This window comes from Cyprinodon variegatus, unplaced genomic scaffold (genome assembly GCF_000732505.1).
Source record: "Cyprinodon variegatus isolate N-32 unplaced genomic scaffold, C_variegatus-1.0 Scaffold1469, whole genome shotgun sequence".
In the NCBI taxonomy this organism is placed as follows: domain Eukaryota; kingdom Metazoa; phylum Chordata; class Actinopteri; order Cyprinodontiformes; family Cyprinodontidae; genus Cyprinodon; species Cyprinodon variegatus.
The window spans coordinates 93,525-114,993 of NW_015151922.1; the positions used below are offsets into that span (position 1 = coordinate 93,525).

Here is a 21,469-nt window from a genome sequence, read left to right on the forward strand (position 1 = left end):
CAAATATAAACCCAGGCAGTTCCACGTTAACAGCTGTCTCAGATATTGACCATTTCCTCAGGACATCTCTTCTAAATATGTTGTGATGTGCTTCTGTAATCTGTTTCTATCTGATCCACCCTACAGTGTGTCCTAAAACAAAAATAACTTCTTTTTTTTAAGGGTTCAGATGATTGTTTGGTGAAGATTTGGTCTTCATTTGATGGAAGGCTTCACTCGACGTTGAGAGGACACTCTGCAGAAATCACAGACTTGGCGGTCAATTATGAAAACACATTAATTGCTGCAGGAAGCTGTGACAAGACCATCCGTGTGTGGTGCCTTCGAACCTGCGCCCCTGTTGCTGTGCTACAGGGACACAGCGGATCCATTACCTCCCTTCAGGTAAAGAAATCTGTTCCAGTTAAACACAACTCCTATTCATCAATGTGGGACTTTCTCCTGTTGTAAGGGTTAAAATGAGGGGCAGGTTATGTTTGTCTAAACTTTTATAATATGAAGTTGAAGTTTTTGAAAGCTAGATAAGTATTTCCTAGTATTGCCTCTTTCGATGGAAACTCTACAAGTCGCTTATCGCTTAATGGACGTAGTGGTGCCTCAGCAGAGAATGGGGTTAGTCTTTAAAGCTGGTGAAGAACAAGGCGAAATGGGTCAGAACCTTTTTATAAGTACAGAACACCCCATGATGATTCAGAGTAAGTTGGGTCAGTGGGGATTGTTTTTTGGAGTCTTTGAACTCACTTTCTTCCTAATGACATCCAAGGGCATAACACTGATAGATTTTAGGATCTATTTCTTTTATCTATTCTTTTGTATGTTTGTACTTTTTTGATACAAATTTAGTTAAGAAAAATCCAGCATAATTAATCACTATATCAACGTATATAAAAGACCCCCAACACACATTTCTTTTATTCATATCAAATATTTTGAGTCACCGTTTTTTTCCATCTTTGTCAGAGATGTGGAGCCTGATCAGTGCACGCTGGGCTCTCTGGTTGCAAGCTTTCTTTCTTTCGATGCTGTTCCCAAATGCTTAAAAATCAGCCAAACCTTCACTCATTGGCCTGACTTGTGTTTTAAGGCAGAGGGGTCAATGGTTGCAGTTTCACCAAGTTGACAGTTTATTTATGAATTCTGTTCAGTTGGTCATTTGCTAAAGAATTTTTCGCTCGCTGTGCATCTATTAGCAGCACTGAATGTTCTCCTGCAGCACTGCTGCAGTTAACCTGCCTAAACAATTAGTTTCTTTTTTTTCCCTTTTCTTTTCCCCCACTAGGTCAGGGGATGTATACACCCTTATTAGAGGGCGAAAGAGTAGAAGGTCGTTCTGCTAAAGAAAAGACACTGTTAATAATACATTTTAAAGGCACCTTTCTGGCCACCCAAGGTCACTGTACAAAGGATCTAACCTTCTGCGCTGAAGCACAGATTTTTCTTCCTTGTTTCATTGTAAAAGATTACAACATTTATCTGTGATCTTTGTCCAAAAATCCTCATCACATGTTACTCAACAGCCCAGGTAAACTTAATGTAGATTTAAATGTATCTTCATGTATTATAAACTGGTTCTAAAGCAGGTCACTTGAGAACCAGTTTTGTTTTGTCCCCCCAGCTTTCACTTCCACTATGATCTGAAATAAGTACAGAACTGCTTCACATGCTACACAAGTGAAAGAAGCCTTTTTTGTTGGTGTGCTTTTGAGCTCTGTAAATGTTTTTAGGAGGTGGCTGAGTGAGATTGTTGCCACTTTTTATTTATTTATTTAACCCCCCCTATCCAATATCGAATAAGTGGCTACTGTAGTTGAATTTTCCACCTGTTCAAATAGTAAACAGGCTTTTTTTCATCATACCCCCATTCAGGTATAAAATAAAACTCAGACATGAACCTCTATACCGAGCCATCCTGCCCTCTGCCATTTCTGCAGCTCCGCTGTCGAGGATCGCTGAGTCAGTGCCTTGAAACAAGTGGCTCTAGCTGATAAAGTTTCGGCCCTCTGGGCTCTTTAAAGCCTTGCTCAACTTCGGGTTTTGAGGGGAGGGGGTTTAATGACTAGTGTCCCTTTGCTCAATGTTCTTACTTCCCAATGGCTAAGCTAGCTGCCATGTTCTTATCACACCCCATACTTCAGTCTCTTTAAAAATCTTTCAAGGGTCACGGTTAGTTTTTAACCCCTTGTTAACTATTCATCTTTGTTTCCTTTGTTTTTAGTTTTCACCTTTTGCCAAGGGCTCCAAGCGTTACATGCTGTCCACTGGAACGGACGCCACAGTCTGCTTCTGGCAGTGGGACGTCGACAACATTAACTTCAGGTGAGCTCCGTTTGTTTTAGCGAAATTCAGATGTTTATTATAGATTCTAAAAAATGATTTAACCCCAGGAAGGTTTAATTTTTATTCGTTGCATCCAGATGCCTATTTGTTCTCCAAAAGGAATTATGAAAGAGTGTTTTTGTTTGCTTGGCTCTGTCCATGTGGAACGTGTTGCAGAAAGACTGGAAATTTAACTGGACTTGCTCTGAGACAACTAGAGTTCGGATTGTTTTCCTTAATTTCTGTCAGCATTTGAGTTTTTGCTCTCATTGTAGTTGTGTAACTTTTGCTGCCTCCTGGCTCCAGCTTTTTTGTCGGGAAAACTTTGTTAAAACAAAGGTAAAATAAAAATAACTTGCATTTTAAATAAAAGTATATTGTTTAGAACAGAGGTCATGGATTAGCGGACCACGGTCCAGATCCGGACCCACCTGCTGACTAATCTGGACCCAACCTAATTTAAAACATTTATAAATTACCACATGTTGTCCGACGACAGTGTCTGACCCCAAAATCCCACATCCTGCGCTTCAGACGTCCTGCGCAAAGCAAAGCCTACAGCCTCTGCTGTTCCTCCCGTATTGCTGAGCTCCGACTTCCTCGGAGCTCAAGGATAGCATGCGCGATATTATTAAATTCAAGAGCAAAACACGCGGAAGCGAACACTTAATTTAATATGACATATGAAAAAATCCCCACCATCATCCAGCCAGCATATTTTCAGTTTCTGCCCAAATATTGTTGTTTTGTTGTGGATTTTTGTAACAGGAATAATTAGGATCATACATGGTTTGTATGAACTATGTTTGTTCTCTGCTTCCAAACTCAGCATCTCTTCATCCAGGCCTGAGATGAGAAGATTCTTTTGAAGTTGTGAGAGGCGCTCTTAGGCATTTTGACTGGATTTTATGAAATTTTTAAGCCTTAGTATAAAATCAATATTTTGATTCAGATGAGAAATCTGCTCCCTGGTACCAATAGTTTGCATCCAATCATTTAAACAAATGTTCTTAGTTTTTGGGAATAGGTATATAAGCTCACTAATGAGTCTGGAATGGCTTTGGAATGGTTTTGTCACCATTCAAACCGCGGTTTAAAGCCTTGCAGGGCAGCCTAAAGCCCACTGCTGTCATTAAGGTTAGTTCAGGTGTTCAGGTTTTTTATAAAATATGTGATTCAGGAAATTGTCCATATACCAAACTGAAAGATGTTCTCTACTTCAAAAAACACTTTAGATTTTAAAATGTAAAAATGTAAAAAATGTGTTTGAATCTTTACTGGTTGATGATTTTCTATATTTGGACCCTGCTGATTTTTACTTGGTGACCCCTGATTTAGAAGGTCCCAAACTCTACATGATGTTGGTGTGGGTTGATTCTTATGCTTTCTCTAGTGATGATAGCAGACAGGATCGTTATAGGTTCACAAATCTGATGAATTGTAATGTATAAATCAAAAGTGGACTCCCAGAAGTGCGTTCAGTTGTGCAACATATCATGGCTGGATCGAAAGGTTCTAGAATTAGAAATCTATACAGGACAGATCAAACACTACTTAAGTTCTATACAAGATGTCCAGGGTTCCAATTATAATTCTTTTTTGTATTCTTTCTTCTTCTTTTTGTATTCTTTCTTGTATTAATTTTAGTAATTTTCCTTTGGTACTGTTGGTTTCTTTAAGGTACTATATAAATAAAGTTGGATTGGATACCAGAGAATTGATGGATTAGTGGAATTGATAAGGTTATACGGTTGACAAGTGTGATCTTTATCCAACTTTTTCACTGAATGATCCATTATTTTTGTCTGCTCTTTTCCAAAGCGATCGGCCTCACAAATTTACAGAGCGGCCAAGGCCAGGCGTCCAGACTATCTGCTCCTCTTTCAGTCCAGGTAATTTCCTGTTCTTTGCTGACAGGTTTGATTTTGGATGCTAAGCTTATGGTTTTACACATTTGGGTTTGAACGCTTTAAACTGATCACTATATGATCTTTTCAGGCGGGATGTTCTTAGCAACAGGAAGTACAGACGATGTCATTAGAATATACTACCTTGGAAGCGGGAGTCCAGAGAAGATCTCAGAGCTGCATGAGCACACGGTTAGCTAGCTTCAGTTTTCTAGCATACAGCTTCTAGTAAAGCTCTTTGTAATATAAACCTGACAAAGATTTAGGATTTTGACTTTTAACCACTATATGTTGTTTTTTTTGTTTGTTTTTTTTAGGATAAAGTGGATAGCATCCAGTTTTGCCACTCAGGTGAAAGGTGTGTGGATTTACTGCAGCATTATATTTAGTTGTGGGAAGTCATTACTGCGTTAAATGTAGCCATGTACAAAGGAAGCTGCCTTCTGCCTCAGGTTTGTAAGTGGAAGTCGGGATGGAACGGCTCGGATCTGGAAGCTCCACCAGCGGCAGCGGTGGAGGTGCATCTTACTCAGCATGTCTGCAACTCTACCAGGGTAAGGGTCGATTTGGTTGTTAGCTGGCATGGGTTCAAAACCATTATTTGTCTTTTTGGCTTTTTGATTGCCGATTGTGTAATTGGAGTATGTTACACTGAATAACCTTCATCTGTCCAGGTGTGTTTGGTTAAATGGTTCTGACATCTGTTGGGGAAAAAACAGGTTTTTCTAAGTGATGAAGATTTTGTATCGCTTACTGGGAAAGACTGAAGAACATTCAATGTTATATTGATTGATTATACTGTGATGGGGGAACCCCCCCTCCCAAAAAAAAAGCAAACAAAAAAAAAAAAAAGCAAACCTTATACCATTTTTTAAATCTTTGATTATTCCTGTTTTATATTTAACTCTTTACTGGCTTTCCACCCTCTCCAGTGTAAACACCCAAGTGTAATGTAAATTCCTGATTTACATTTACTTGGTTTGTATAATTCATTAGAAAATCTCCAATCAGGCTTTTTATCTTGACGATTATCATATCTGGGTTTCTTTGATCAAGTTGCAGGTTATCAGTTTTTTATCAGCAAATACTGAAACCCATAACATGGGGAATCAAGCCTGCTGGTTTGTTTATGAAAGCAGTCGTTTTAAATAAATTGCACGAATGTCACTTTTCATGCATCAACTGATGTATTCTGCTCCTAAACTTGGGATTTCACCAAACTTTAAATATGCATCGAAGGTGCGTATTCTTTTGTGCCTCTGTCGGGTAATATTGTGCTAGTTCAACCACCAGATCTATTTTTTTTTTTTCATTTTCTTTTCTTTTTGTGAGCCAGATCAGAGCCGATCAAGGCAAAGCCAACTGTCGGTGGATCCGTTGTTTGCATACAGTTAAATAAAAACCTTTTTCAGCCTGCCTACTGCAACAGTTTGTTTGGTTAAACCTTCCTCTTGTTTAGATAGCACCATCAGATGCAGGCTGGAAATCGTTTTGTTTTAGTAAGTTGAACTAGGAAGCCTGCTACTGCTCTGGTTCTAACTTCCCATTCTTTCCTTTCTTGGGTTAGTGCTGAACATGCAAACGAAGAGGAGAGCTACTTCAAACCAAAAGTTACCATGGTTGCGTGGGATCGCCATGACAATACAGTCGTCACGGCTGTTGACAACCATCTCCTCAAAGTGTGGAACTCCTACACAGGACAGCTGCTACATATCCTTAAAGTAAGGCTCCAGTAATGCACTCTGTTCCCGTTAGCATTCAAGAAAGTATTAACACCTTCGCTGATGTTTTTAGGGCCATGAGGCTGAGGTGTTTGTCCTTGAACCGCACCCTTTTGATCCCAGGATCATCCTGTCTGCCGGCCATGATGGGAACGTGTTCATCTGGGATCTGCAGCGAGGAACAAACACCAAGCATTACTTTAACATGGTACGCACACTTTCTGCACCATCTGGGTAGGATTCTGACAGAGCGGGGAACATGCCAGTAATGCAGCACAATTCAGCTGCTTTCAGTGAATTTAATGGTGACAAATGAATGCAGTGCTTCCAACTGTTTACAACCAACCATTGTTCATTGGTCTCCTCGCTTTGTGTTACTCATTGCAGATTGAGGGTCAGGGTCACGGAGCTGTATTTGACTGCAAATTCACTCCTGATGGTCAGCGGTTCGCCTGCACAGACTCGCACGGCCATCTGCTCATCTTTGGCTTCGGCAGCTCCAAACCCTATGAAAAGGCAAGACTGTTTTAATTTTTTGTCTTAGTAATGAAAACCAACCTTTTTATAGACATTTTAGTACAGAGAAGTGGAAATAAAGAAAAATTGTATCTGAAGCCTGTCGACTAACGCTTTTCTTGGTTTCCACAGCTTCCGGACCAGGTGTTCTTCCACACAGATTACCGGCCGCTGATTCGAGATTCCAATGGCTTTGTGTTGGATGAGCAGACGCAGCAGGCGCCCCATCTGATGCCCCCTCCCTTCTTAGTAGATGTAGATGGAAACCCCCATCCACCCCGGTAAAAAAGGCTTCCGTTTTAAATCTTAAGACTGATTTTTATTTAAAATGTTAATTCTCTGAACATTAATAATACAAGTTCTAGATTTGGAATTAATATTTTTGTCCTTTAGATTTGTTTTTTTTTTCTTACCTTCTATTTAAAAGCCAACATGCACATTTTTTTTAAACCCTAATAATCTAAACATTTATTACTTGATTATAACTGAAAAAAGGGTGACCTTTCCCTTTGTGTAAGTAATTCGACATAAAACGGAGTTGCCAACCATTATGATTTTGGTCACACTGAATATGATTTGGTTAAAATATTATTTATGTTTGAGCATATTATGATTTACATTTTCACGTTTTTCTCTTCATTCAAAGTTCGCCTCTCTGCATTAAACAAGGTTTTCATAAATGTTCAATTCAATGCAGTTTACATATGTCACATGTCATCTCAAGGCACTTTACAAGTCAACCAGATCATACAGTCAGATACATTAAAAGTTTTCTATCTAAGGAAAAGCAGTTGATTCGATTTACATATTGACTCAAAGGCAATCCCTCACACTAAGGCCCCGTCCACACGAAGTCAAAACAGCATGAAACGCTAATATTTTCCACAACGTCTGTCGTAAAGACGGAGACGTAAAATAAATGTGATCGTCCACACGAATGCATGAAAACGCTGCAAAATGTATGCCAGACCTGTAAGTGGCGCTGTCGTGCCAAAGCAAAAATAGACGACGAAATGTTGGGCATGCGCACTAATATTTATACATGGTTGCCCTGCGGGTCCATTTTCGTGGTTCANTGTATTCTGCTCCTAAACTTGGGATTTCACCAAACTTTAAATATGCATCGAAGGTGCGTATTCTTTTGTGCCTCTGTCGGGTAATATTGTGCTAGTTCAACCACCAGATCTATTTTTTTTTTTTCATTTTCTTTTCTTTTTGTGAGCCAGATCAGAGCCGATCAAGGCAAAGCCAACTGTCGGTGGATCCATTGTTTGCATACAGTTAAATAAAAACCTTTTTCAGCCTGCCTACTGCAACAGTTTGTTTGGTTAAACCTTCCTCTTGTTTAGATAGCACCATCAGATGCAGGCTGGAAATCGTTTTGTTTTGGTAAGTTGAACTGGGAAGCCTGCTACTGCTCTGGTTCTAACTTCCCATTCTTTCCTTTCTTGGGTTAGTGCTGAACATGCAAACGAAGAGGAGAGCTACTTCAAACCAAAAGTTACCATGGTTGCGTGGGATCGCCATGACAATACAGTCGTCACGGCTGTTGACAACCATCTCCTCAAAGTGTGGAACTCCTACACAGGACAGCTGCTACATATCCTTAAAGTAAGGCTCCAGTAATGCACTCCGTTCCCGTTAGCATTCAAGAAAGTATTAACACCTTCGCTGATGTTTTTAGGGCCATGAGGCTGAGGTGTTTGTCCTTGAACCGCACCCTTTTGATCCCAGGATCATCCTGTCTGCCGGCCATGATGGGAATGTCTTCATCTGGGATCTGCAGCGAGGAACAAACACCAAGCATTACTTTAACATGGTACGCACACTTTCTGCACCATCTGGGTAGGATTCTTACAGAACGGGGAACTTGCCAGTAATGCAGCACAATTCAGCTGCTTTCAGTGAATTTAATGGTGACAAATGAATGCAGTGCTTCCAACTGTTTACAACCAACCATTGTTCATTGGTCTCCTCGCTTTGTGTTACTCATTCCAGATTGAGGGTCAGGGTCACGGAGCTGTATTTGACTGCAAATTCACTCCTGATGGTCAGCGGTTCGCCTGCACAGACTCGCACGGCCATCTGCTCATCTTTGGCTTCGGCAGCTCCAAACCCTATGAAAAGGCAAGACTGTTTTAATTTTTTGTCTTAGTAATGAAAACCAACCTTTTTATAGACATTTTAGTACAGAGAAGTGGAAATAAAGAAAAATTGTATCTGAAGCCTGTCGACTAACGCTTTTCTTGGTTTCCACAGCTTCCGGACCAGGTGTTCTTCCACACAGATTACCGGCCGCTGATTCGAGATTCCAATGGCTTTGTGTTGGATGAGCAGACGCAGCAGGCGCCCCATCTGATGCCCCCTCCCTTCTTAGTAGATGTAGATGGAAACCCCCATCCACCCCGGTAAAAAAGGCTTCCGTTTTAAATCTTAAGACTGATTTTTATTTAAAATGTTAATTCTCTGAACATTAATAATACAAGTTCTAGATTTGGAATTAATATTTTTGTCCTTTAGATTTGTTTTTTTTTTCTTACCTTCTATTTAAAAGCCAACATGCAAATTTTTTTTAAACCCTAATAATCTAAACATTTATTACTTGATTATAACTGAAAAAAGGGTGACCTTTCCCTTTGTGTAAGTAATTCGACATAAAACGGAGTTGCCAACCATTATGATTTTGGTCACACTGAATATGATTTGGTTAAAATATTATTTATGTTTGAGCATATTATGATTTACATTTTCACGTTTTTCTCTTCATTCAAAGTTGGCCTCTCTGCATTAAACAAGATTTTCATAAATGTTCAACCAGATCATACAGTCAGATTCATTCAAAGTTTTCTATCTAAGGAAAACCAGTTGATTCGATTGACTTATTGACTCGAAGGCAATCCCTCACACTAAGCATGCTTGTAGCGACAGTGGAGAGGAAAAACTCAATTTTAAAAGGAAGAAACCTTGACCAGGACCAGGCTCAGTGTGAGCGGCCATCTGCCGGGGCTGACTGGGGTTCAAGGAGACAGAAGCAGAGATACAAATGGCAACTGTCGACAAGCTCTACAGGCGGCCCCGTCCAGGAAACACTCAGCCAGGCGGACGAGCTCCGATCCAGCTCCCATGTCAGAGGATAAAGAGCACACCCAGCCAGTCACAGTCAGAGAAATAGGACTACTCTGAAAAACAGGCTGATCTTGAACATTTATAAACAAAGGTGTTGATGGCAAATATTAAAAACAAAAATCATTTGGAGAAGATGTGATTGTTAAATTGGTGCTTTTTCCAAAATCCTGTTGGCATTTCTATTAAAATAGTTTAAATTGTTTCGGTTTTGAAAATCACGATCAGGGGTTTGCTTTTTACTGTAATTCAGGTCCATGGGATGAATGGAAAAAAAAAACTCCAGGTAGCATTAGTTTCCCACAGCCTGGTTTGACAGTGGAGACTGATGTCCTTGGGGTCGAGGGATCCTTATTTATTAAATGAAATATAGTAGACATTTATTTAATCTGACAAAAACAGAAGACTTTGTCCCGCAAGCATTTACAATTGCCAAGTGGGCTTCTGTGAGCTTTATCCTGGAGAACTGGTTCTTCCTTCATCTGAATTCACCAATACAGCCTTGTTGGTGACCCATGGATTCATTTTCACCTCTTCCACTTTCCCCTGACCAGAGCAGGCATCGCTTTAGGCCTCTAAACAATATCCTCTGCGATATTCCACGGTAACCACTTGTAACATTTCGATTTACGGCCTTAAGGCCTTTCCTGACTTATGAGCAGCTGTGGGTTCCCAATGAGCTTCTTTAGCTAAGCCATGACTGTCCACAAACCGACTGTTTTCCACCTGCTGGGTTGGTCAAAATGCTCATTCTCTGGAACGACTATTGAGTGGCTAAATGGAGGTTGGCTTGCTGAAAAATGTTCAGTTACAATCTCTAGACAATATAATTTTGGATCCCACAATTTGCTGGCAATCCTTCAAATTTAACATCCAGTCATTCTGAGTTCCATTGAAGCTAAAGAGCTTCAGGTGATATCACCTGTTTTGTTGATATTATTTCCCTACAAAACCTGAAATCGCTTTTATTTCCAGATACCAGCGCCTGGTCCCGGGGAGGGAGAACATCGCTGCAGAGCACCTGGTTCCTCAGCTCGGATATGTAGCCACCAGTAAGGCTGACATTTAAACAATCTAATCATTTGATTACAGGAATTATATAGCCAGGACATTTCATTTATTTATTTTTTTATTACTCATTAACCAACATCCAGTAATGATGGCTGCTGACTTGTAGTTGTTCATCTCTGCAGGCGATGGAGAGGTGGTGGAGCAGGTGATCAGCCAGCAGACTACGGAGCCCGAGGAGATCTCTGTGAGACGTAGCAGCCTTCTAGACCAGGCTATCAGACAGCTGCAGGAACAACAGGACCGACAGAACCAGCTTGAGAGCGAAGCAGCACCAGGTCCGGAAGCCAGACCTGAAGGTCCAGTCTTGGCACCAGCACCAAGTACTCCACGCAGAGGTATCAACCAAGTTCCTATATTGTACTATATGAAAAACAGTGTCCTTAATTCTGTGTTCACTTTTCTCTCTTAGTGTCAGTGAACGATCGAGCCGACGTGCAGTCGCCACCTAATGTGGGTCTGAGACGCAGTGGACAAGTGGAGGGTGTCAGACAGATGCACCAAAATGCTCCTCGGAGTCAGATGGCCACAGAAAGAGACCTGCAGGCCTGGAGACGCAGGGTGGTGGTACCCGAGCTGGTGAACAGTAGTTACAGGTCAGTTCTGCCTGAAGTAGATGCTCGCTTTGGTACCAAGAGTTTATCATCCTTCTTGGGTCAAAGATCCATTTTAAAATCCTAAATTAGAATCTGATTTTCAAGAATCAACCTTCTGTTTACCTGTTTGGAGTGAATGATTTCAGCATATGCAGATATGTTATTGATACCATTAAATAGCCATGGGTTGGCTATGGAAAAATATTAATTTAGGGTGTTTATTAGTAGATTCTGATATCACCTTCTGTTTCAGGAACCAGGAGGATGTCCGAACTGCCAAAGGGGATGAGGAGGTGCTCCTCTACAACATGAAGAAGAGAAGGATCTTGTATGGCAGCTGTCGGGTAGGGCGCCTGCTCCTCTGTGGTCAAACATCTGCTTTGGTTCCAGTTTGGAATTTCTTCCAACATTATCATGTATTTCAGGAGTTGATTAAATAATAAGACTTAAAAATGGATGGGGAAATGGTTTAGGTCCTTTAACTGTAATAATGAGGAACTGTGATTCAAATCCTGGTTTGGTCAGAAAGGACATCCAGCATAAGAAATCTGCCAAGTCTGAGCAGGTTGTAGGTTACGAAAAAAATCTTGAAATGAGTAAAAAAAATTCTTCAAATGAATTTTTTTACCTTAATTTGAGTAGGTAAATAAGATGATCCACCAATGGAATTAGTATGTTTAGCCTTAAAATAAGATTATTGGATAAAATACACTTGAAATAAGAGACTATTGTTTTTTCTTATTTTAAATGTAAATTCTTATTCTTATCCATTAACAAAATGCCTCAGATACGTACCTGCTTAATTCAAGAAAAAATACACTTAGATTAAGAAAACATGTCTTATGTCTTTGGCTTCAATTTTTGCAGTGTAATGACTCACTGTGGAAGGGAGCAGTTGAATGGAAACGTTTCATCTTTAAAATGTTGTTTGCTTAACTTTTTTCTAAAGCATTTCCCCTCCACTAAATTTTCTGTTAATATACTTTGACAAAGCCTTCTGTGAATAGTCTTACCTTATATGGTTGGTCTTCATTGATCTACAGGTTTTCCAAGGACTAAGTAGAAACAACATGGATCTAACATCTCTGTATTAAAATCCTTTTTTTTTTTTTCTTTTCCCGCTAATTATATTTAAACTTTATCAAAGTGTGAATTGAGGTTAGTATTTATTATCAAAATTGATTGTAAAAAAAAAAAAAAAAACATTAACGTTGTTTCTATCCCATTTTACTGAGAGGATGTAACTGGACGTTCTCTTTGTGAAGCCGTTGGTCTGTTTTCCTGACTCGGCCATTTCTCTCCTTAGGATGATTCAGACGAGGAGCCCTCCACCACAAAGAGAGCTCATGGCCACAAAGGTTCTGCAGAGTTTATCGAGTTCTCATGTGAGGAAGGCGAGGAGACTGCCAGCTCCGATATACACTCAGAGGTAATCCACCATACACTCTTATTGTGAGTTTTGTATAAATTTGCCGTACACCTCCCAGTTTTCATTTTCCCTTCATTTCTCAGGACAACGAATTGGAAGGCAGTGAACTGGATTCCTCCAACGACGACGAAGAGTGGACGAGTGACAGCTCAAAGTACGAGTCTTTGAATTTGTCTGTCCACCCTGCTCTATTCTCCTCTAAGTGCTTGTTTCAGACCGTTATCGTCTCAGGGTCCTTGACTTTAAACTGGGCTTCTCCTTTCTGATTGGACAGCCATACTTCCAGTGAGTACTCCGACTGGACAGCAGACGCTGGCATAAACCTGCAGCCCTCCACCCCTCTGTCGTCGCGGAAACGAGTGAGGCGCAGACTCAGCAGCTCTGAAGAAGAGGAGGAAGAGCATGAGGAAGAAGAGGAAAGGCAGCAAAGTGAAGAGGACGAGGAAAAACCAGAGAAAAAAAGCAAAGAGAAATCTAAAAAAGCCAAAGCCAAATCACCCCGGGTGAGCAGACCATTTATGTATATATTTTTTTCTTTTTGTCTTTGATAAAACAAGATCAGGTCTAATCTGAGCGGTTTACCATTTGTGCTCCAATCAGCGTCCAAAGCCCAGACCTTCTATTAACAGAGAGGTGTCGAACGAGTTCAGGCCGTCTGCGTGGATCACTGATGTCATTCCCAGGAAGTCTCCTTTCGTTCCTCAGATGGGCGATGAGGTACGATACCTTAGTCTCATCAGTCCTCCTTTTATGATCTCCAGGATCCCATCTTACTATTTATTGAATAGTTTTTCATTAAGAACAATGAACGACTAATAATTTTCATGAGTTGACAGCTTTATTTCTTTTTTTTTGTCTGAGGACATGCCTCTTTTTGATGCTACTACCAAAAATGATTGCATTTAATTTTCCCTAGCATGATGCCACCACCTGCTTTATTGTGCAGAAGGGCAATAAGAAGTGTTAGCAATTTGCGCTCTGAGTGGAAATTTTCACCCATCTACCTCTTTCAGTTGACACAGTTTGCAAAAAAATACATATTTTTAAGCTTCTGCTTTAAAAAGGTCGAAACAAGATGGCATTAGCTACATATCTTTAAAAAATGTTTTGTTCTGTTTAGTGCTGGCTCAGGGCAAAGCTTTTACCTTCACGGTAGGACACCACTTAATGAAAGTTAAATCTTGTTTCACTCAGGTGATCTACTTTCGTCAGGGCCATGAGGCCTATGTTGAGGCCGTGAGTCGAAACGAGCTTTATCCCATCAACCTGGAAAAGCAGCCGTGGAAGAAAATGGAGCTGCGGGTAAAAGCCTTAAGAAGCTTGTTTTCAGAGAACATCGTCATCAATAGAGTCCATGTGATGCTAAAACCCTGATCAGCTCAGATGAAATAAAAAAAATCTGCATGTTTCTTAGGACCAAGAGTTTGTGAAGATCACTGGAATCAAATACGAGGTTTGCCCTCCAACGCTCTGCTGTCTGAAGCTGACTCTGATTGACCACGGCACCAAGAAGATCACAGACAAGTCCTTTTCTATCAAGTAGGCATCTCCTGTTCAGTTATGCTCTCATACAGTAGTTGTGTTTTTGTAGTGATGGCTTTCAGAAGAAGACATTATATCGCAAATGTTTTTGTTTTTTTTCTGCAGGTACCATGACATGCCGGATGTTATTGATTTTCTGGTGTTGAGGCAAAGTTACGACGAGGCGCTCCGTCGGAACTGGCAACCAAGTGAGTTAGGACGCACTTCTTCGTTTTAATTTAACCCCAAAAATTTAATCAAAGAAGTAAAGTTTCCCAGTTTGTATTTGTTTTCTGCTTTGAGGTTTTCACCCTAAGAATTTAGTCCTTACCCTGTTGTTCTATGTCTGGTAGATGACAGGTTTCGTTCAGTGATTGACGATGCCTGGTGGTTTGGAACCATCGTCTGTCAGGAGCCGTACCAGCCAGAATACCCAGACAGTCTCTTCCAGTGCTTCAAAGTCAGGTGGGAAGGATAGGTGCCGTCATATTGATCTAAAGCAGATTTCTGTACTACACTTATTTTACTACTAGTAATAATAAATGATTGAGCGTCTTAAGTTTATGATAATTATAGAAGTATTTGTGATGAGATTAGAAATGTATTACCTTTAGTGATGCAATACGACGTGGGAAAATCTGCATATAAGAGCTGCTGCTATCGATTGATTACTCTAGCAATGTTTCTTTGAATAATCTAAAGAGGTACTCTTAGTGAGTTAACAAATGCGTGTTTTTCACCTTAAAATGATGCACTACAACAGATTTGAAATTCTTTTTGAATGGAATATCCAGATAACATTTTAAAAATAAGCCTTTTATATGTGCATGTACGTGTATTTGTAAGAGTTTATCCATCTACCCATCGCTATTTTTTTTTCATAATTGGATAGATAATTTCAAAGCAAATCGTATAAAATGAGATTTCTTTTTCCAAGATTAGAACAAGTTGAAGTTATAACTCCACTTGGAGTTCAGAATAGAAATTTTGAGTTTTTTATTTCTGCTTTAACTTGATCTATCCGCAAATCTCTTGATTTAGGGTCTATATTCACTAATTAGGTGTTATGTTAATGTAAATCCTTTTTATGTCCAAAAATAAACAATTGCAATGGGCTGTCATTGTGTGGAGCCTGGGGAGCAGCCTGTAGGAGGGCAAAAAAAAAAAAAGATTCTGTCAAATATTGCAATATTTAATTATATTTCTGCTGGGAATATACAGCAGAATTGATCTTAAAAGTAATAATATATTCCAAGCAAGCATCATGGCTTTGGTCATGTCTCCTGGCATGACCAAAGCACTATATAATTACAGGCCATTGGGTTCTAAGGTGTTGTGAAGCATGTATTATGATGTGAATTGTATCACCAAAGTCTTGCAGATTAACACCCCTAATCATTTGATTAGAGATTAAAGATTATTTCCATTGTTGATAAATGTTTCAGTCCTACTTTTCAGTATGTTCAGATAGCTATAATCAGCATAAGGCTGTGATTTTCTTTATTTTACTTATTAGAGGGAATGATGCTGTTTTGATTTATATTATGCTGCTGTTTTATGTGAGAAGAGGCAGAAATCAGAAACACTTATTTGACTTCTAGTGAAATTTTCAGCTGATTTTTACATTTAATTATTCAAATGGTGACAAAGCAATGTGAATTTATCCCATGTTTGGTTTTTAATAGATGGGACAATGGAGAAACTGAAAAACTGAGTCCCTGGGACGTGGAACCTATTAATGAGGATGGTAATGCCAGCTCAAGTGTTTCAAAGCAAAAGTTTTGTGTTCTCTTGTAGTCCCTGATTGCTAATAGCTATGGCGCTCTCTATTATCCGTTCTCAGCTCAGCAGCCAGACGCCGATGGAGGAGGTATCCCTGCGACTGCCGAAGAGATGAAAGAGCTGATGTACAAACCGGTACCAGGGGAGTGGGGTGAGAGGAGCAGGGAGGAGGAGTGTGACCGCATCATCGCTGGAATCGAACAGCTCATTACTCTTGGTCTGTATGCTGAAGAATATGATATATTTATATCTCTGTTCTTCAGGTTCTCGTTTATCTATTCTCCCTTCTTAGATGTTCCATTAATCTGCGTTTCTGTGCGATTTTCGATGCAGAGATTGCAGCTCCATTTTCTGGTCCAGTGGACTTAATCCAGTATCCCAGCTATTGCACCGTGATTGCCTATCCCACAGACCTGGGCACAATCAGACTGCGGCTCATCAACAGGTTCTACAGGTAGGCTGCTCCCGCCATTATTGGCTCCAACCGCCTCCACATAGACAAAGGTTGAAAGCGGGAGTTTTATTCTCTCCCAGTCTGTTGGAATGTGAGTAAATTAGGATTGGTACATTTGCTTCCCAGGCGCCTCTCTGCATTAGTATGGGAAGCCAGGTATATTGCACATAATGCCCGCACTTTCAATGAGCCAAGAAGCAAGATTGCCCACTCTGCAAAAATCATCTCAAGCGTCCTCCAGAAATTTGTCAAGTAAGATTTGTTGGATTTTCCTCACAATTTTTTTTTATCTCTTTATTTATTTTTTATTAAGAACTGACATAATAAAATGTGAAAAATAAAAGCTGTATCTTTTGTGTTTTCTTGTTTATGTTTTTCTAGTAATCCAGGCTGCACAGATATCATGGAGATTTACAATGCTGTGGAGGAAATGGATGACGACGATGAGGCAAGTGCGCAAAGAAAAATCTAGTGATATTTAGGAGGCTTGATTGTTTTCTGCAGGTTTTCCTCAATGTGGATTTATTTTACCATTTGGTTTTTAGACTGTTTAAACGGTTTGTCTTAAAAAGCAATTTGCGAATTTACATTAGCTTCCATGTAAGCCGAACTGAGCAATAAGTCGGCTTCAGCTAGAGTCGCTGTAGTTGGGATTGCTGACTCCTCAGTGATTGCATCCAAATTAAAAAACAAATACCTTTTTGTTATTTGGTTTGTTTTCTATTTTATTTCTGATCTTGATGCTGAACTTAAGCATTGAATAAGTGGTGTTTTGATTGCCCTCTGCAGGAAGAAGATACAGAAGCACCAGGTACATCTTCTGGACACAGACTGCGTCAGGTGAGTGCAGAAAAATCTAAATTAATTCAAAGACGCTCAGAGCAAAATCAAACTGGACGCTGATGCGCTTACCAGGGGTTTCTTTTCTTTTAATTTTCTTTTTTTTTTAACAGCTCTGTCCCTTAAATGCAGATTTACTTATTTGTAGAAACTTAAAACAACCGCTGGATCCTTTAAATGAGTACATTTGAAAACAGGCTTTAGAGCGGAACACCAATCTGGACTTTAGCTGGTTTCTCTGGTCATTTTCAGAATGTAATAGGAAACAAAGTCCTGACGTGCTGTGTTTGATTTTTTATCTCTGCAGCACTCTGTGGAGGTGTTGCCTGACCGAGATGCCTGGAAGGAACAATGTAGGCATCTGGTTAACTACATATTTGGTTGTGAAGACTCAGAACCCTTCAGACAGCCTGTGGATCCAGAAAACTATCCTGTAAGTGAACAGATCGATTCCTAAGAAATGGCTCCAAGTTTCCATTTTTGCTGCGCTCTAAGTCGTCTTTCTGTAACCAGGATTATCTTGACATTATTGATACTCCAATGGACTTTGGCACAGTGAAAAGGACCCTGGAGGAAGATCGCTATGAAAACCCCATAGAGCTGTGCAAAGATACACGCTTAATATTTGCTAATGCTAAGGCTTACACGCCGAACAAACGCTCCAAGGTAAGGGACGGCTCCTGCTGAGGAGGGAGCGCTAACCTCTTTTGGTTTTGTTTGAGATTTTTAACTTGGTGAACTCTTTGCTTTTCTTTTAGATTTACAGCATGACCTTGCGACTCTCCGCCTTCTTCGAGGAGCAGATCAGAACAATCATATCAGAGTACAGAACTGCCGTTAAGAGCAGCGACAGGCTCCGCCGCAGTCAGAGGTTCCGCAAGAAAGCCCAGCCACAGGATCATGCCTCAGCAAGGTTAGTCTCGCCTCACCTGAGGTTAGCTGTTCAAAATATCTAACATGATACGCTATGGACTGCTGTGCTCTAGTTCTGCTTTGTTGATACAGCCTTGATTTTATTTATTTTTTGCTTTTTGTTAAATAATTATTTGGCTGTATTTCCCAGCCTTTATTTTCAGCCTCTGTAAAGATTAGACTTAGATTATTTGTCATTTTGTTTAAACAAGTGTAAAACAAAAAGAAACTTTGTTTAGAACAGTTCTCTAGACAATTTCATTTTTGTTAAAGTGCAGCCTTGAAAAGTAGTAAAAAAATATATAAAAACAGTAATATAAACATATGACTGTAAATTTACAGTTAACCTTTTTTCAGTTTTTTTTCTTTGTTTTTTTTTTTTTGATGGCACATTTTCAGATATTTCGAAAAGCTTCTTTTTTTAATATATATACCGGTATATATTTTATTCTATTTTTATTTTTTAAACACACAAATATATTGAACATTTAGACCCCCCTCCAGCAGAAATGACAGAGCAACTAGTTTGACAGGAGCAGTTTAATAATATTGAACAAAAAAAACAAGAAAAAGTTATTGCATTAATTATGCAATAGGTATCACGCTCTGGTGAATGTTCAGTTTCTTCCAGTATTTTTTGTATTTACCGTATGAGTGGCAAGTCTTTATCAGGGTTTCAGCTGGTCATTAAAAACCTTTATAAGTCATTAGTTGTTTTTTTTAAATTAAGGCCTTAATTGGCATTAAAATGCATTAAATGTGATTATCGTGGCATTTAATGCTTTAATAATGATAAAAAAAATATTCGATATACTTGCACTGAAAAGAAGCTTGAGGCAGAGAAAAAGCTAAACAATATCAACAAAAGTGGCTGGAAATCTATGTGTGTGTGTGTGTGTGTGTGTGTGTGTGTGTGTATAAAATAAATAAATAAATTGAATGAGAGTCATAGGTACTTGTTGATGGCATTCAAATTATTTCTAAGAACATTGAAAAGCTAGTTACTCATTCCTGTATAAACTCTGTTAATGAAAAAGTCAGTTTCTCCATTGCGTGAATTTCTTCAATAATGTCCTTCCAGTCCAAACATGATTGGTGGTTCCACGTCAAGCCACCTGCGGGTTACAGCTTTCTTTGCACCTGCTAATAATACTAATAGGAGATCCCTGTCAGCCTTCTTCAGCTTCAGGGGTAAATTACCCAGGAAAACTACAGTAACATCACAGGGTAAATTAAAGTCCATTTTAGTATTGATTTCTTTAATCACTTCTGACCAATAAAGGTGTGATTCTAATACATTCTCAGAAGACATGAAAATGTCCTGCTGACACATTCCAACAATTCCTCCAGCATTTTGCCTTTTCAGTGTCGTTACAATGTTTACTTTTAGTGTTAGGCGTAATAAAAAAAACGCACCATGCATTACCAGGAAAATTCTTTCCACAGTCCAGAACTTGACATGTGGAACAGAGCGTTATATATATATATATATATATTTGACCAAACATCATCAATTATTGTTATTTTGGCTTTTTCTCCCACCATTTAACCTTAAGATATGTTGAATTAGATTTTCTCCCCGCTTGTAGACATGACATTGAAATGCTTCTTGGTTAAACTAGTGCATGTTTTTTTTTTTTTCTTCCCTCCAGTCACAAAAAGCCCGCTATCAAAACTCAGGAAAAATTGGAATCAATGTCCGTAACGAAATCTACCTCAGCCAAAGTGTCTGTTCCTGAGAGAACGAGACGGAGTCGAGGCAGAAGCTCAGGTCGCTGCTCCTCAGAGGACGACTCCGGCTCCAAAGCTGCCTCATCCTCACCAGGTACAAGCAACCTTTGCTTTTAGATGCTATAATAGTACTTGTATGTTGACTTAGACAACTTTAATTGCCATTTTGTATACAAAACGAAATTATATTTAGTACAGCTTTTCAGACAGTAAAGCAGTAATCAAATGTAAACAGTGTGGAAGAAAAAAACATGGTGCAAAAAACGCATTTGGTACTGCCTGAGTCTCACTATTCAGAAAACAATGCTTTTAAACAGAAGTATAATATCAGAGCAGTAATGTTTCTCATGGATTTATTTTATTTTAAATTTTTAAAAGAGTCTGAAAGTGAGAACGAGCAGAGTGATTCAGAAGATGAGGAGACGCGTCCAGCTACTTCAAAGTGTCATCAAAGCCGACTCAACGCCAGAGTTACAAGAAGCAAAACTTCCAAGAAGAAGAGAAAAGGTCAGAAAGGATCTTCTTCCAGAAAGAGCATCATTTCGTCCTCAGGTCGTAATACGAGAAATAAATTTAATCATTTTATTGTTTCCAGCTGCTAAGAGTGACAGTGAAGATGATGATGAAGAGGAGGATGATAGTGAGAGTGACGGTGAGGAGGAGGAAGATGGAGATGTTTCTTCAAAGTCCTCGGATCATCACTACCCCAGTAGAAGCACACGGCAGACCCGGAACAGAGCTGCTAGAGACAGAACCAGAGCAGGTGAAACATGATTTGCTGTTTTCATTCTGAATCGGTGCAATCAGCAGCCAGAATAAAGAACATATGACAGAACTTCTTGGTTGATGTCAAACTTTTTTTTTTCTTTTCAGTTTTTCCAAAATTTATCTACTCTGAAAAACCTTGGAAAAAGCAAATTTTTACTTTTTAATACTGTTAAGATTCTTAAAATGTAATGTATGGATTTGATGAATATTTGGAATGGCTCCTTTTTAGAGGGCAGCGCAAAAATGAACGGCCATAGCAGCAGAGCGTCCCGTAGGGAGAAGCGACGCCACCGAGACTCCGACGGAGCCTCCTCCCACGACTCGGAGAGGGAAGAGGAAGCAACGGCCCCCAGGCTGCTCAAGAGAAAGACAGCGAGGGATGCAGTTAGTAAGATAAAGCTCCTGGAGGCGTCTGATGAGGACTATGAAGAGGAAGAGAGCAGGCCTAGACGCAGCAGCAGCCGTATCAGCAAACGCACTGCGGTGATCCAGAGCAGCTCTGATTCAGATGGAAAGCTGTCAACTAGAGGTAGGCGAAGACTTTAAAGTCAAAAACATACTGATGTGTCGACTTTTAATTTAGATCTTAAAGTTTTGTCTTAAAACCATTTTAGATTCCAGGAATACTCAGGAATCGAATGAATCCTCGAGTGAGGACGATGTTACTGGAAGTGATGATTCCTCCCAGATTAAACAGAATGGAGTTTACAAGTCCATCAAACGGAATAAAACGAAACAAGCTGCCAAGACGAGGGGAAACGGTGAGACGACCGTTCTTTCTTTTG

General features: G+C 39.7%; 1 protein-coding gene across 1 annotated transcript in view; it reads left to right on the top strand.

Moving 5' to 3' along the window:
* The window catches only part of brwd1 (bromodomain and WD repeat domain containing 1), a 31,250-nt gene that overhangs the window by 7,216 nt on the left and 2,565 nt on the right, over positions 1-21,469 (top strand). Inside the window, exons 8-43 of the mRNA XM_015403225.1 lie at positions 163-384; positions 2,216-2,316; positions 4,138-4,208; positions 4,315-4,415; positions 4,541-4,581; positions 4,676-4,777; positions 5,791-5,944; positions 6,018-6,152; positions 6,332-6,460; positions 6,593-6,741; positions 10,559-10,635; positions 10,777-10,989; positions 11,064-11,247; positions 11,501-11,591; positions 12,554-12,676; positions 12,760-12,830; positions 12,951-13,179; positions 13,277-13,393; positions 13,871-13,978; positions 14,091-14,215; positions 14,324-14,406; positions 14,551-14,662; positions 15,883-15,944; positions 16,041-16,196; positions 16,313-16,433; positions 16,560-16,685; positions 16,815-16,881; positions 17,223-17,273; positions 17,581-17,706; positions 17,787-17,939; positions 18,032-18,186; positions 19,838-20,010; positions 20,295-20,423; positions 20,512-20,679; positions 20,914-21,213; positions 21,299-21,445. Of these exons, the coding sequence (XP_015258711.1) occupies positions 163-384; positions 2,216-2,316; positions 4,138-4,208; positions 4,315-4,415; positions 4,541-4,581; positions 4,676-4,777; positions 5,791-5,944; positions 6,018-6,152; positions 6,332-6,460; positions 6,593-6,741; positions 10,559-10,635; positions 10,777-10,989; positions 11,064-11,247; positions 11,501-11,591; positions 12,554-12,676; positions 12,760-12,830; positions 12,951-13,179; positions 13,277-13,393; positions 13,871-13,978; positions 14,091-14,215; positions 14,324-14,406; positions 14,551-14,662; positions 15,883-15,944; positions 16,041-16,196; positions 16,313-16,433; positions 16,560-16,685; positions 16,815-16,881; positions 17,223-17,273; positions 17,581-17,706; positions 17,787-17,939; positions 18,032-18,186; positions 19,838-20,010; positions 20,295-20,423; positions 20,512-20,679; positions 20,914-21,213; positions 21,299-21,445 (4,672 nt within the window). The remainder of the gene's footprint in view (positions 1-162; positions 385-2,215; positions 2,317-4,137; positions 4,209-4,314; positions 4,416-4,540; positions 4,582-4,675; positions 4,778-5,790; positions 5,945-6,017; positions 6,153-6,331; positions 6,461-6,592; positions 6,742-10,558; positions 10,636-10,776; positions 10,990-11,063; positions 11,248-11,500; positions 11,592-12,553; positions 12,677-12,759; positions 12,831-12,950; positions 13,180-13,276; positions 13,394-13,870; positions 13,979-14,090; positions 14,216-14,323; positions 14,407-14,550; positions 14,663-15,882; positions 15,945-16,040; positions 16,197-16,312; positions 16,434-16,559; positions 16,686-16,814; positions 16,882-17,222; positions 17,274-17,580; positions 17,707-17,786; positions 17,940-18,031; positions 18,187-19,837; positions 20,011-20,294; positions 20,424-20,511; positions 20,680-20,913; positions 21,214-21,298; positions 21,446-21,469) is intronic.